This window comes from Antechinus flavipes, chromosome 3, assembly GCF_016432865.1.
Source record: "Antechinus flavipes isolate AdamAnt ecotype Samford, QLD, Australia chromosome 3, AdamAnt_v2, whole genome shotgun sequence".
NCBI classification, from domain to species: Eukaryota; Metazoa; Chordata; class Mammalia; order Dasyuromorphia; family Dasyuridae; genus Antechinus; species Antechinus flavipes.
In genome coordinates this window covers 581,810,601-581,823,147 of record NC_067400.1, presented here as the reverse complement: position 1 = coordinate 581,823,147, position 12,547 = coordinate 581,810,601, and the positions used below count along the sequence as shown (strand labels likewise).

The 12,547-nt window shown below is 44.3% G+C and overlaps 1 protein-coding gene across 3 annotated transcripts in view; it reads left to right on the top strand.

Annotated features, from left to right (window-relative positions):
• EPHB2 (EPH receptor B2) overlaps window positions 1-12,547 on the top strand; it is a 271,825-nt gene that overhangs the window by 206,262 nt on the left and 53,016 nt on the right. For all 3 annotated transcript variants that reach the window (XM_051988289.1, XM_051988290.1, XM_051988291.1), the window contains exon 5: window positions 2,804-3,139. In XM_051988289.1, coding sequence (XP_051844249.1) covers window positions 2,804-3,139 — 336 coding nt within the window. The remainder of the gene's footprint in view (window positions 1-2,803; window positions 3,140-12,547) is intronic.

Genomic DNA, 12,547 nt, shown 5'->3' with positions numbered 1-12,547 from the left:
GGCCTGAAAAGAGCAAGAAAAGCTGATGATATTTGCGCAAATGCACAATGAAGTAGGAAGAGAATGGGGGGGCATCCAACTGCTTTTGATGACTTCAGGTAGCCACACCTGGTGAAGCTGCAGTCCGTGGTGCTAAAGGAATTGGACTATTATGAAGTTCCTTTAATGATCTTTGGAAAAATAAGAGGTGCTTAGAGGTTAGGAAAGGACTAGTATTTTCTTGGTTTTTTGAAAAAAGGGCAAAAATGGACTTTGAAAATATTATTCTCTCAGAACTAGATAAATCAAACCACACCATAAATAAGAAAGAAGTTAAGGAGGTAAGTAGAATTCTAGAAAAGTTAGGTATGGTTAGATCTTTGGAGAAAATTGAATGGAGACAGAAAGGAATATACTTTTTTCTCGGCAGTACATGGAACTTATACAAAAATTGACCATGTATTAGGGCAAAAACTCAAAATCAAATACAAAAAGACAGATCATGATGTAATAAAAATACCCCCAGGGGAAAATAAAACATAAATTAATTGGAAACAAAATTCTAGGACATGGAAGGGAATGAATGGATAAGCGGGTGGCTAGTAACCATCTAGAAAAGAAGGTAGTGATGCAAAGAGACAGCAGGCCCTTCTTAGGGCAGGTCATGCCAAATAAACTTTATTTTTTGTTGTTACATTGACTAAATAAGTAGATGGGGCAGTGCTGTTGGATCCAGCTTTTAAAAAAGCATTCAGCAGTGTCACTCATGATATTCTTGTGGACCCAGTGAAAAGATGTAGGCTGCACAACGTGACTTTTCAGAGATCTTCACATCACAGTATTTGTTATAGATAGCATCTCCAGAAGGGTATTAATATTAAAGATGGCTTTTGTCATAAGGAACAGCTTGGGCCCATTGAAAGTAGAGCATGGTTTCCCAAATTCAATCTAGAAAGATGTCTTTCCTCCATTCAGTTTTGGACATAGCTCTTGGCCATCTGTAGGGTTTATCCAAAATAGATAATCTTGATGAACTTAAATAGAGTACCTGTCCAACTTCAGGTCAAAATCTAGGTAAAATGTGTTCTTCATCCAGTTGGTTTTTCCAATATGGATGACCAGACTGATTTCCTTTTGAGTGACCGTTGACCTCCTAGCAAAATCCAGTATTCCCAAGAGATCAGGAACATAGTGTCATCATCCACAAACAAGACTATGTGCAAAACATGGGGTCAAGAGGAAATTTTTTGTCTATTTGGAAATTCCCCATGACATATACATATGATGTTCACTCTTCGTGACATGCCAGGCCCTTCCACCCTCCTCTTATCTTCTGAAGTCTGTTCAAGCTCATGTCCCATGACACTATCTCTGCCATCTCCTTTTCCTTTTTCCTTCAATCTTTCCTAACATCAGAGTCTTTTCCAATGAGTCTCTTTATTTCGTTATATGGCCAAAGTATTTAATCTTCAATGTCAGTATTTGACCTTCCAGTGAATCACCTGAATTAATTTAAGTATTGACTACTTTGATTTACTTTGCTGTTCAAGATATATGCAAAACATGTAATCATGTTTATACAAAGAAAAGGAGAGAAGAGGTCACTCCCATATAGCTAGTTGACACAGTAGCTAGAGCCCTAGAACTGAAATCAAGAAGACTTTAATTCAAATCCTACCTCAGATATTTATTAGCTTTGTGACTTTGGGCAAGCTGACTTCTGCCTGCCTCAGTTATTCCATTTATAAAATGGGTACAATAATGATAGCATCTACATCTCAGAGTTGGTGTGAAGACCAAGTAAGAGAGTACATTTAAAGGATTTTGCACTCCTAAAAGTTCTATATAAATGGTAGCTAGTGTTATTGTTAGTGAGGGGGTGGGATGCTTAGAGAAAGTTTCATGGAGAAGGTAATGTAGGAACTGGCCCTTGAAGGATGAGTAAGATACCGACTGGGAGAAAAGAGAGAGGGAGGAAGGAAAGCATTCCAGATATGAGTCAAAAGTTTGGTGATGGGGCAGAAAATTCAAGATAGAAAGGGAAGAGGCTGCTTAAAGCTTTTCTTGGTATTGAATAAGTCCTTGGGAATGAACTGAGAACAGATAGCAGCTTCCCTCAGTAGAATTTAATTCCACAATTATTAAACACTTACTAGGTACAAGACACTGTGCTAGATGTTGTATATACAAGGAGAAGAATGGAACATTCCATGCCCTGGAGAAATTGATGTTCTTGAGGGGAAAGAGGGATAGATAAGTAAATATGAATTCTCAACAAAGTGCTTTCACGCAGGAGACAACACTAACAACTAGGGACATGTCAGTCAGTCAATGAGCATTTATTAAGTGCCTACTGCATAGGTCTTATGTAGGAAGTGGTACCAAACTGTACCTTGAATGAAACTGGGGATTCTAAGAAGTGGAGGTGCATTTCAAACATGAATAGTTATTTGTACAAAGGTCTGGAAGTGGGAGATGAAATGCCATATGCAAGAAATAATTAGTTAGCAGGTCACTTTGATTTGAATAGAAAATAAATAAAAAAAGAATAGTAGGAAACAAGACTAGAAAGATATTAGAAAGAATACTAATTGTAAAGAGCAGATTAGGGATTTGGTATTTTACCCTAGAGGCAATAGGGAGCCTCAGAAGGTTTTAGGGAAGGGAAGCAATCTGATCAGATCCATGTTTGAAGGTTTACGCAGTACTCTGTTTACATCACATCAATGCAGTTGATAGCGTAAGGCTGTTCTCTAGTAGAATAGGAATAGTGAAATAAATGGTCTCCTACCAACCGCTAACCAATCCCTTTGTTTATCTCCAGCCATCCCATCCGCACCACAGGCTGTCATCTCCAGCATCAATGAGACCTCGCTCATGCTAGAGTGGACGCCGCCCCGGGACTCGGGTGGCAGAGAGGACCTGGTTTACAACATCATCTGCAAAAGCTGCGGCTCAGGCCGAGGAGCCTGCACCCGCTGCGGGGACAACGTGCAGTTTGCCCCACGTCAGCTGGGGCTGACCGAGCCAAGGATCTATATCAGCGACCTCCTGGCCCACACCCAGTACACCTTCGAGATCCAGGCAGTGAACGGAGTCACTGACCAGAGTCCTTTCTCACCCCAGTTTGCTTCTGTCAATATTACCACCAATCAGGCAGGTAAGAAATTGAAACCCAGTTATGATCCATTATTGTGTTCGGAAAGGCCAATTGCCAGACTATTTTCTCAATTAGGCGTCAGAATACCAGAGCCCAGATCCAGGACCTATTGCTAACTAGCCTGGGGCTCTATACACAAGACACTTAATTTCCCTAAGCCTCAGTTTCCACATCTGAAAAATGAACACAGTGATGCTTCTGCCTAACTCTCAGGGCTGGTATGAGGAAATCTTAAAATACAATGAGAAATTTCATAGCATATGTTGTGATACATATTAGGATACATTTGAAATATAATGCTACATATTAGGATATATTGTATATTATACGTATTACATATTAGGATACATATTAGGATTAAGTTTTATTTAAGCATTGTATTACCTCATCAAATGAGCACCAACTGTATGCTGCGCCAGATTAGACCTCGTGTAGGAAGTGGCACCCGAACTGTGCTTCCGGTGAAACCAGAGATCCTGAAAGATGGAGATGAGAAGGAAGTACATTTCAGACATGGAGAATCGTGTGTACAAAGGCCTGGAGGTGGGAAATGGAATGCATATTCAAAAAATGGTAGTTCACAGGCCATTTTGACTTGAGTAGAAAGTATATAAAAGGATTTCTATTTGATGTATTTTTTGCTTTCTCAAGGAGTGGGAAGGAGGGGATTTGGAACTCAAAATTCTTTAAATTAAGGGTGGAAAAAAAATTTATGTAATTGAGAAATATTTAACAAGATAAATAAAACTTTAAATCAAAGAAAGCATACATGGGGAAGTAATAGGGAACACTCCTCCTTCCTCAAATGAGTTCCCTCTAATGAAGAAGAAAAAATAAAAAAACAACAACAACAACCAGATGCATATACGTAACAGCATTCCACACCTATAGTCTCCCACCCTTTTTACCAAAAGGCGAGGCCTTTAAGGCCAAGACTGGGCATTGCAGTAACTCAGTATTTAGTTTCATTTTAGTGTTCTTTTCATATATACATAGTTATAGTCATGAGGAAGCAGTTAAGTGTTGCCATAGTGCACGGAAGACTCATCTTCCTGAGTTCAAGCAGATACTTACTAGTTGTATGATCCTGGGTAAGTCACTTCATCCTGTTTACCTCAGTTTCCTCATCTATCAAATGAGCTGGAGAAGGAAAAGGTGAACAATTCCAGTGTCTTTGTCAAAAAAAAACCCAATTGAGATTGTGAAGAATTGACATGACTGAAACAACTGAACAATAGTGATGATGAAGTCATTTCTATTCTTCTTAAGACTTTGGTTTTCTCATCTCTAAAATGGGTAAGGGCAGATGAATTAGATTGCCTCTTAGAACCACTCCAGCTCTCAGTCCTATGGAAAATGTAGAAGAGAAATCTTTGGATGGCTCTTATGATTAAGAGGTGTTGATCTTTTTTTTATTGCACTGAAATAAAATTTGCCTGTCTTTGACCCATTGGCCCCAATTCACAAGATCATAGGATCTTATGCTACAAGAAAATTTCCGTTAAGTGGAATCTTGGTACAATGGAACAAACACTGGCCTTAGAGTCAGAGACCTTCCTTTGGCACATAGAACTTCTGTGACCTTGAACTTTTAGTTTTCTCATCTATTTAAAAAAAAAAAAAAAAACGGACTTGATATCCTCTCAGGTCTCGTTCTACTCCAGATCTATGATTCTAGAAAGTAGATAGCAAAATGTCTTGGAAGTCAAGAAGTTCCTGTCCAGGTTTAGATGCTTAATCTCTGTGTGATCTTGACCAAGTCCCTTAACTATTATTTTAGCTTCTTTCTCTGTTAAGTGGAGATAATAACAGGATATTTATATGTATCTATTGCCCGCTATGTAATGTGGACATCTTGCCTTTCCCTTCCATTGTCTGGGACATATATATAGTCTTTTTGCCTTTCTCCCATGGTGTCTGGGTATATATATGGACATCTTGCCTTTCTCCCATGTTATCTAAGATGGGTGTGTGTGTGTGTATATATATATAGTCATCTTGCCTTTCTCCCATGTTGCCTGGGTTTGTGTATATATATATATATACTATATATATATATATATATATATATAGACATGTTGCCTTTCTCCCATGTTTCCTGGGATGTATACATGGATAATTTGCCTTTCCCCTATATTGTCTGGGATGTATATAGAGACATCTTACCTTTCCCCCATGTTGCCTGGGATGTATATATGGATATCTTGCTTTTTTCCCATATTGCCACACTGTCCAGTAGAATGTAGGCTTCTTAGGTCAGGGATTCTTTCATTTTTTTGTCTTTGGATTTCCAGTGCCTGAGTTGCTATGGTCAAAAAAAAGGGAAAGAAGTCAGAGGAAACCACCTGTGGTACCCTCATTATGGCAGGAGAAACTAAGCTAGTCCTCCGTGTTGGATGGACTCCTGTCCCATGGTCACTTTGGAGAAAATATAGCCAAGAGTCAGAGTCCCACAAGACTGGCTGGAAGTAGTCTATTATTGGATAGAACTCCTGAACCATTGAGATCCCTGAGATTCGTTTCAATATTCACAGTACCTAACATAGTGGCTGATAGGCGCAGAGTAGGTGCTTAATAAACATTTATTGATTGGTTGATTGGCTTGTGTGAATATCTCATATCAGCATGGAGATCAGGTCTGCTTGTGTGAATGTCTGAAGGAGTATGAAGGACTGAACATCACAGAGTGAGGCTGAACAGAACGAAGCCATTCTATTTTGGGTCCAAGACTGATTAGAGACGAGGGGGAGCTGACAGTTTTCCACAAACTTAGTTGTAAACTGTTGGCTAAGCTGTCTAATTTAGCACTGATTTCGCACCTCGCAATTAAGAAACTCGTTGCTCCATTAGTACCTCAGCTGTGACTTTGCCAGCTTGGCAGCCATGGAGCCTGGGCCACGGGCTGGGCAGCTCCCTCCCTCTCTCTACCTGCAGCTTCTGCCTCCCCCGGGGAGCACATCCAGGCTGGGAGATCCAGGAGCACCTTCCCTCCCTAGGGTCTCACACTTCCGCCGCCTGGGGGGCAACGCTCTGTTTATTAGCACTAAGCAGGCCCTGCCTGCTGGAGGATGCCCTCTTAATTGGAGGCCTGGGAATCCTTGCGTTGCTTTTCACTCATGGGGGAGTCCGGGCTGGTCATGGATTCTCTCAGTTCAGTACTACAGACAAGAGGGAGGCAGGGGAAAAGATGCAGCAACCAAAGGTTGGAGAGGGAAAATTGACTCCCTAGGAGCAGATGCCTGTGTCCTCTCCCTGCCCGAACAAAAAGGCCACAGATTAAATGTTCCACTTTTTGAAAATCTTTCCTATCCATTTTCTCATTTGAACCTTGCAAAAGCCCAGGAAAGATTATTCTTCCAATTTTACAGAAAAGAAAACTGAGACACTTGCCTGTCATCTCAAGTTAAGAAGCAGAGCCACTATTCAAACGCAGACTTTCTGATTCAAGGGCTAATCAGATATAGAGTGGAAAAAATTTTAGAGATCATTCTAGAATAGCTCCCTCATTTTCCAAGTAAGATCATATGATTCACTAGCTTCACATACGTCATAAATGGTAGAACTAGATCCTCTGACTAAAAGTCCAAAGCTCTTTAACCACAAAATGCAATTTGAAAGATTCCAGCTTCAACACCAATAGAAAGTAGTATAGGAGAGTCTTAGAACCAAGGATGTTAAAGTTTGGAGAGTACTAAGAACACAGGATGTCGAGGTGGGAGGGCACTTAGAACACAGGAAGTCACAGTTGGAAGGGCCTTTAGAACCCAGGATGTTAGAGCTGGGAGGGCCCTTGGAACCTGGGATATCGGAGCTGGGAGGGCCCTTAGAACCCGGGATGTCGGAGCTGGGAGGGCCCTTAGAACCCAGGTGGTCAGAACTGGGAGGGCCCTTAGAACCCAGGATGTCAGAGCTGGGAGGGCCCTTAGAACATGGGATGCCAGAGCTGGGAGGGCCCTTAGAACCCAGACGGTCAAATCTGGAAAAAATAGAATATTGACCTGAGAAATCAGGTCAATTTAGAATGTCACCTCTAGAAGGGCCCTACATATTATTTAATTACGTACCCTTTATTACAGATGGGGAAGTTAAAATCGCCCAGTCAAATGATGGCCATGAATTAGAACCCAGACCTCCAGCTGCCCAGACCAGTGTATCTCCTTTCTCAGCCCACCGTGCTGTAGCCCTTACATGTGTTTAGCCCTTTTAACTGTTCAAAGCACTCTCTAATTTGTGATCATATTTGATCCTCTCAACAATCCTGTGGGGCAGAAACATGGATACTCAATATGGGAAAGTGGAGCAGACTGTGGGGATGCTTGGCCTTTCTATCACCTATGGCTGTTGTAAAGATCAAATGGGGCAGTGGACGGGAAAGGGCTTTGAAAAGCACAAAAGACTTGGGAAGAAGAGGTGGGGAAGCTCAGAAAAGGAGAGAGGTCTAAGGGAGCTTTGTACGCACATACCATGGCCTCAAGAGAACCACCATCACCATCATTACCCAGCTCGTCTGCTTTCTGGCTCTGTGGCAGTGGGCAAGGTGTTTCACTTCTCAATCGTGTCTGAAGCAGCTGCTGTGGGCCAACCACTGAGCTTCTGGGATACAAAAAGAGGCAAAGGACATTCTCTTAAGGCACTTATAATGGGAATAACAATAAACATATTTATTACAAACAAGCTATAAATAGGAAGTAAATAGCAGAGAGAAGGCACTAGAATTAAGAGGGGTTGGGAAAGGCTTCCTATAGAAGGTGAGATTTCAGTTGGGACTTAAAGGAAGCCAGGCAGGTGAGTAATTAAAGCAAAAAAGGGAGAGCCATCCAGCTACAGAGAACAATCAGGAAAAAATGCTCAGGGCTGAGAGGCAGAATGGCTTGTTTATGGGACAGCCAGGAGGCCAGGACGATACTGGCTAAGGTTCATTCCAACTTTTATATTTTGTGCTCAGAAATTCCTATATTCTAAGGGCCCTCGTAGCTCTGACATCCTGTGTTCTAAGGAATCTCTCAGCTCTGACATTCTCTGTTTTAAGGGTCCTCCAAGCTCTGACATTTTGTATTCTAAAGTACTCTATTCCCCCAGTCTCTAACATTCTATGTTCTTATTTTTTATTAAAGCTTTTTATTTTCAAAACATATGCACGAATAATTTCTCAACGTTGCTCCTTGCACAGCCTTGTGTTCCACATTTTCCCCTCCTTCCCCCCATGCCCTCCCCTCGATAGACATAAACCAGTATATGTTATACATGTTAAAATATATGTTAAATCCGATACATGTAAATGTGTTTGTACAATTCTCTTGCTGCACAAAAAAGATCAGATCAAAAAGGAAAGAAAATGAATAAGAAAACAAAATGCAAATGAACAGTAACAAAAAGAGTGAGAATGTGATGTTATGATCCACAATCAGTTCCCACAGTCTCTGGGTATAGATAGCTCTCAGTCACCTCATTGTTAGAAAGAACCACGCCCATCAGAATTGATCATCGTATAATATTGTTATTGCTGTGTACAATGATCTTCTATGTTCTAAGGTTCCTAATTCAGCTCTGGGATTCTACCTGAGATTTTATTAATTAGTACTCGAATGTAGTGCTGTGTAAGGAAGCATGTTTGTATCATCTGAACCATTTATCAGTGAGGATGAAATCGTTCTCAGTTGTTCAAAAGTCAGGCGGGCATATTGACATTCTGAAGGTCCCAGGAGCATAAGATTATGGGTTCAGAGCTGCGTCCTCTCCCTTCATCTTCAAGACAAAGAAGCTTACAGAAAAGTGACTTCCCCAGCGGCACACCGCTCACAGGTGCCTGAGGGAGAATTTGAACCAGGTTTTCCAGCACTCAAGTCACTGTAGGTGAAGAGACTCCCTCCCCCTGACTTCCGTTCAAAGTCTTGTTGTGTTTATGGTTAGAAAGAATTTTAAGTTAGTCCTAGAAGTACATGGTTTGAATGAGTGAAAAATTTCTTAAACACAAGTGCAAAGCACTGTGCTAAGGATACAAATGGGGGAGTGGGAGGGGGAAGATATTCCCTGTGCCAAAAGAGCTCACGTTCTAATAGAGAAGACAGGAGATTTTAGCTGGAAGTCAGAAAGGTCTCATGGCCCGTAGGGTTATTAGCCAAGCAGACAATGATGCTTTTATGTTTATGTCATTTATTTAATTTATTTAATGTCATTTCCATTGATTCAGTCATCTCATTCTCTGACATGGAACTATTTGAGAGGACAGGGGACTTGAGATAACTGCCTTTTCTGGATCTTCAGTGGCTGTTCCCATAAGCCCCGCTGGGGAGGTTACGAGGCTGCATCTCCACAGCGATGGTGGTTGTGGACACTAGGCGGGAGACATTGCTGCTCCCAAAGCTCTTGGTCTGGTCTCAGAGATGAGACCGGGGCCTTTTCTGACTGGCCCAAGTGCATGTGATCTCTATCCCCGCTTGTCCACATCATTTCCTTTGGCATTGATCATGTAACAACAATATGGATCCAAAACAAGGACACCTTTTCCTCATGCTCAGTCTCTCCAAAACTTGAGGGTGTCTCCTCAAATTGCTGCTATTTTATAGTATTTTTGGTATATTTTCCTTTCCAAGGAGATGGCATTTTAAAGGGGCAGCCTCTGTTCAAAACCATGAAGTCTTACCTCATCTTGGCCTCTGGTTGTTCAGCTGGGCTGTCTAGCCTCCCCTCTGGACTGAGAGAATGGGAGAGACTTCAAGTCTGCCCTTATGATATCCAGAGATTCTACTGTGAGCCTGGGCACAAAGTAGGCACCCAAGTCCTGGAGCTGGGAGGCAGGGAGGCTAGTTCTTTTTTGGCTTTGTAGATATGGCTATGACTGACATGTCATAAGTTTTTAGTAAGCCCTCATTGAATTGAGTCAAAAAATCAGTGTAAACATGAAAAGGATCTTGGAATGGAGGATACTAGAACACAGAATGTGGGAGCTAGAAAGTCTTAGATTATAGAAAGGTCATAGTTGGGACAGGCCTTAGAACATGAGTATCAGGGTTAGAAGGAACCTTAGAACCCCAGATGTCAGAGCTGGGAGGACCCTTAGAACCCAGGATGTTAGAGCTGGGAGGGCCCTTAGAACCCGGGATGTCAGAGCTGGGAGGGCCCTTAGAATCTGGGATGTCAGAGCTGGGAGGGCCCTTAGAACCCAGGATGTTAGAGCTGGGAGGACTCTTAGAACCCAGGATGTCAGAGCTGGGAGGATCCTTAGAACCCCAGATGTCAGAGCTGGGAGGACCCTTAGAACCCAGGATGTCAGAGCGGGGGTTGGGGGGTCTTAGAACCCAGGATATCAGAGCTGGGAGGATCCTTAGAACCCAGGATGTCAGAGCTGGGAGGGCCCTTAGAACTCAGGATGTCAGAGGTAGAGACCCTTAGAACCCAGAAGGTCAGAGCTGGGGGGGGGGGTCTTAGAACCCGGGATGTCAGAGCTGGAGGGGGGGAGGGGAAGGGAGGCCTTTAGGACAAATAAGCTGTTAAAGGTGATAAAAACAGCACTTAAAGTCCAGTCCTCTTATTTTATTGAAGAAACTGAATCCCAGGGAATCCACTGTAATGGACACTAGGTCCTCATTTTACAGATGTGAAAATTGAGGCCCCCAAAATGAAGTTACTTGGTCACTTGGTGAGAGGCCACCCAGTTAATTAATGACTAAGCAAGTGAGATTTCCTCTGGGAGGCTTCAGAGCCTGCTGCGGGGCAGTCAGGCCGGCCGGACCACCTGTCCTTGCTGAGCAGGGCTCTGGGGCGGCCATCACTTTCCCTCCGTTCCCTCTGCCGCGCTGCCCCCCGGAGCCAGAAGGCTTGGCCCTTCCCAGCCACAAGCCGCTTTTTGTGTGTTCTCCCCAGAGTCCTATCTCTGTGTAAAGGTCAAGGGGCACAGCTGACCTTCCTCCCCTTGCCAGTGAGGCGTGCTGGTAATTGAAAATGCCAGAATTCCCCACTGACTGGCTTATGAGGGAAGCTGCTCCCAGGCCCGAAACCTGACACCCTAAAGAAGGGGCAGGCCGAGACCCGGGGGGCTGAGCCTGCTGGAGATTTCCCAGCTGTTTTCTTTTTCCCCACTGTTAATCTCTTTGGATTTCAGGGAAGTGGCCGTCAGCGTTTGGGGGGGTCTCTCTCCGCCTTGATCCTTTCTCCCACAAATGTCGGTTCCCTGTCAGGGCTGGGGTTTGGGGGCTTACCATGATCAGACCCAGGGGTGGGGGGTAACTAAAGCCTGACAGCTAACCCCGGGGAGAGGTGGGGCCGCCGTGATTGTGCCGAGACCCCGGGGGACGCAGGCAGCCAGGCCCAGAGCCTTGGAGGCCGCTCGGGTCACGGCCTGCTGGTGGCAAGTGGAGCCGAAGCTGGGGAGGGAGGCAGTGTCCTCGGGGCCTCGACGGTGGCCAGGGGCTGGCCGGGCCCGGAAGGGAGCACGGGCTCATCCTTCCTCAGCTCTCAGAGTTTACTGCGGCTGATGGAGAAGTTCTCGGGTGATCTTGGTACAGGGGAGAGGGAGAGACCAGGACATGCTGGGGAGAGCAGCAGACGAGCCCGCTTTCACCTGGAGGGGACAGGAAACATTTCCTGGGACAGGGGCCTCCTGACCTGAGCCTTGAAGAGAGGAAGGCCAGACCCCAAGGGAGCATTGGGAGGGAGAAGGGGGAGGGTTAGGGAGTAGAGGGTAGGACATGGCCTCAGGAGGGCCTGGATCCACCTTCTACCCCAACACTGACCAGTTGTGACATTTGTCAGGTCTCTTGACCTGCTTATCTGTAAAAGGAGGAAGTCGGACCAAATGGTCTCTGAAATTGGAGGCACTTACAAAGCTGAGTGTATGGTCTGTGAATCCATGACAGGGATGGGGGATCCGTCATAGAGTGACTGAAAAGAGATCCATGAACTGAAGGCATCATGGGATGGTAGCAAGTGGACCAGAAGTCTGGAAATGTGGGCTCTAGTCCTTTCTAACTCTAAATTTTCATGTTGTAGGACCTCTCCAACCTCTGACCTCCTGTGTTCTAAGAGCCCTCCCATCTCTGACATCCCATGTTCTAAGGGCCCTCCCAGCTCTGACCTCCTGGGTATTAGGGCCCTCCCAGCTCTGACCCCCTGGGTTCTAAGGGCCCTCCCAGCTCTGACCCCCTGGGTTCTAAGGGCCCTCCCAGCTCTGACCTCCTGTGTCTTAAGGGCCCTCCCAGCTCTGACCTCCTGGGTTCTAAGGGCCCTCCCAGCTCTGACCTCCTGGGTTCTAAGGATTTCCCAGCTCTGACATCTGGGTTCTAAGGGCCCTCCCTGCTCTGACATTCTATGTTCTAAAGGCCCTCCCAGCTCTAGCATCCCATGTTTTAAGGACTTCCCACCTCTGACATTTCACTTCCTAAGGGTTTTCATAGCCCTGCTCTGCTACCA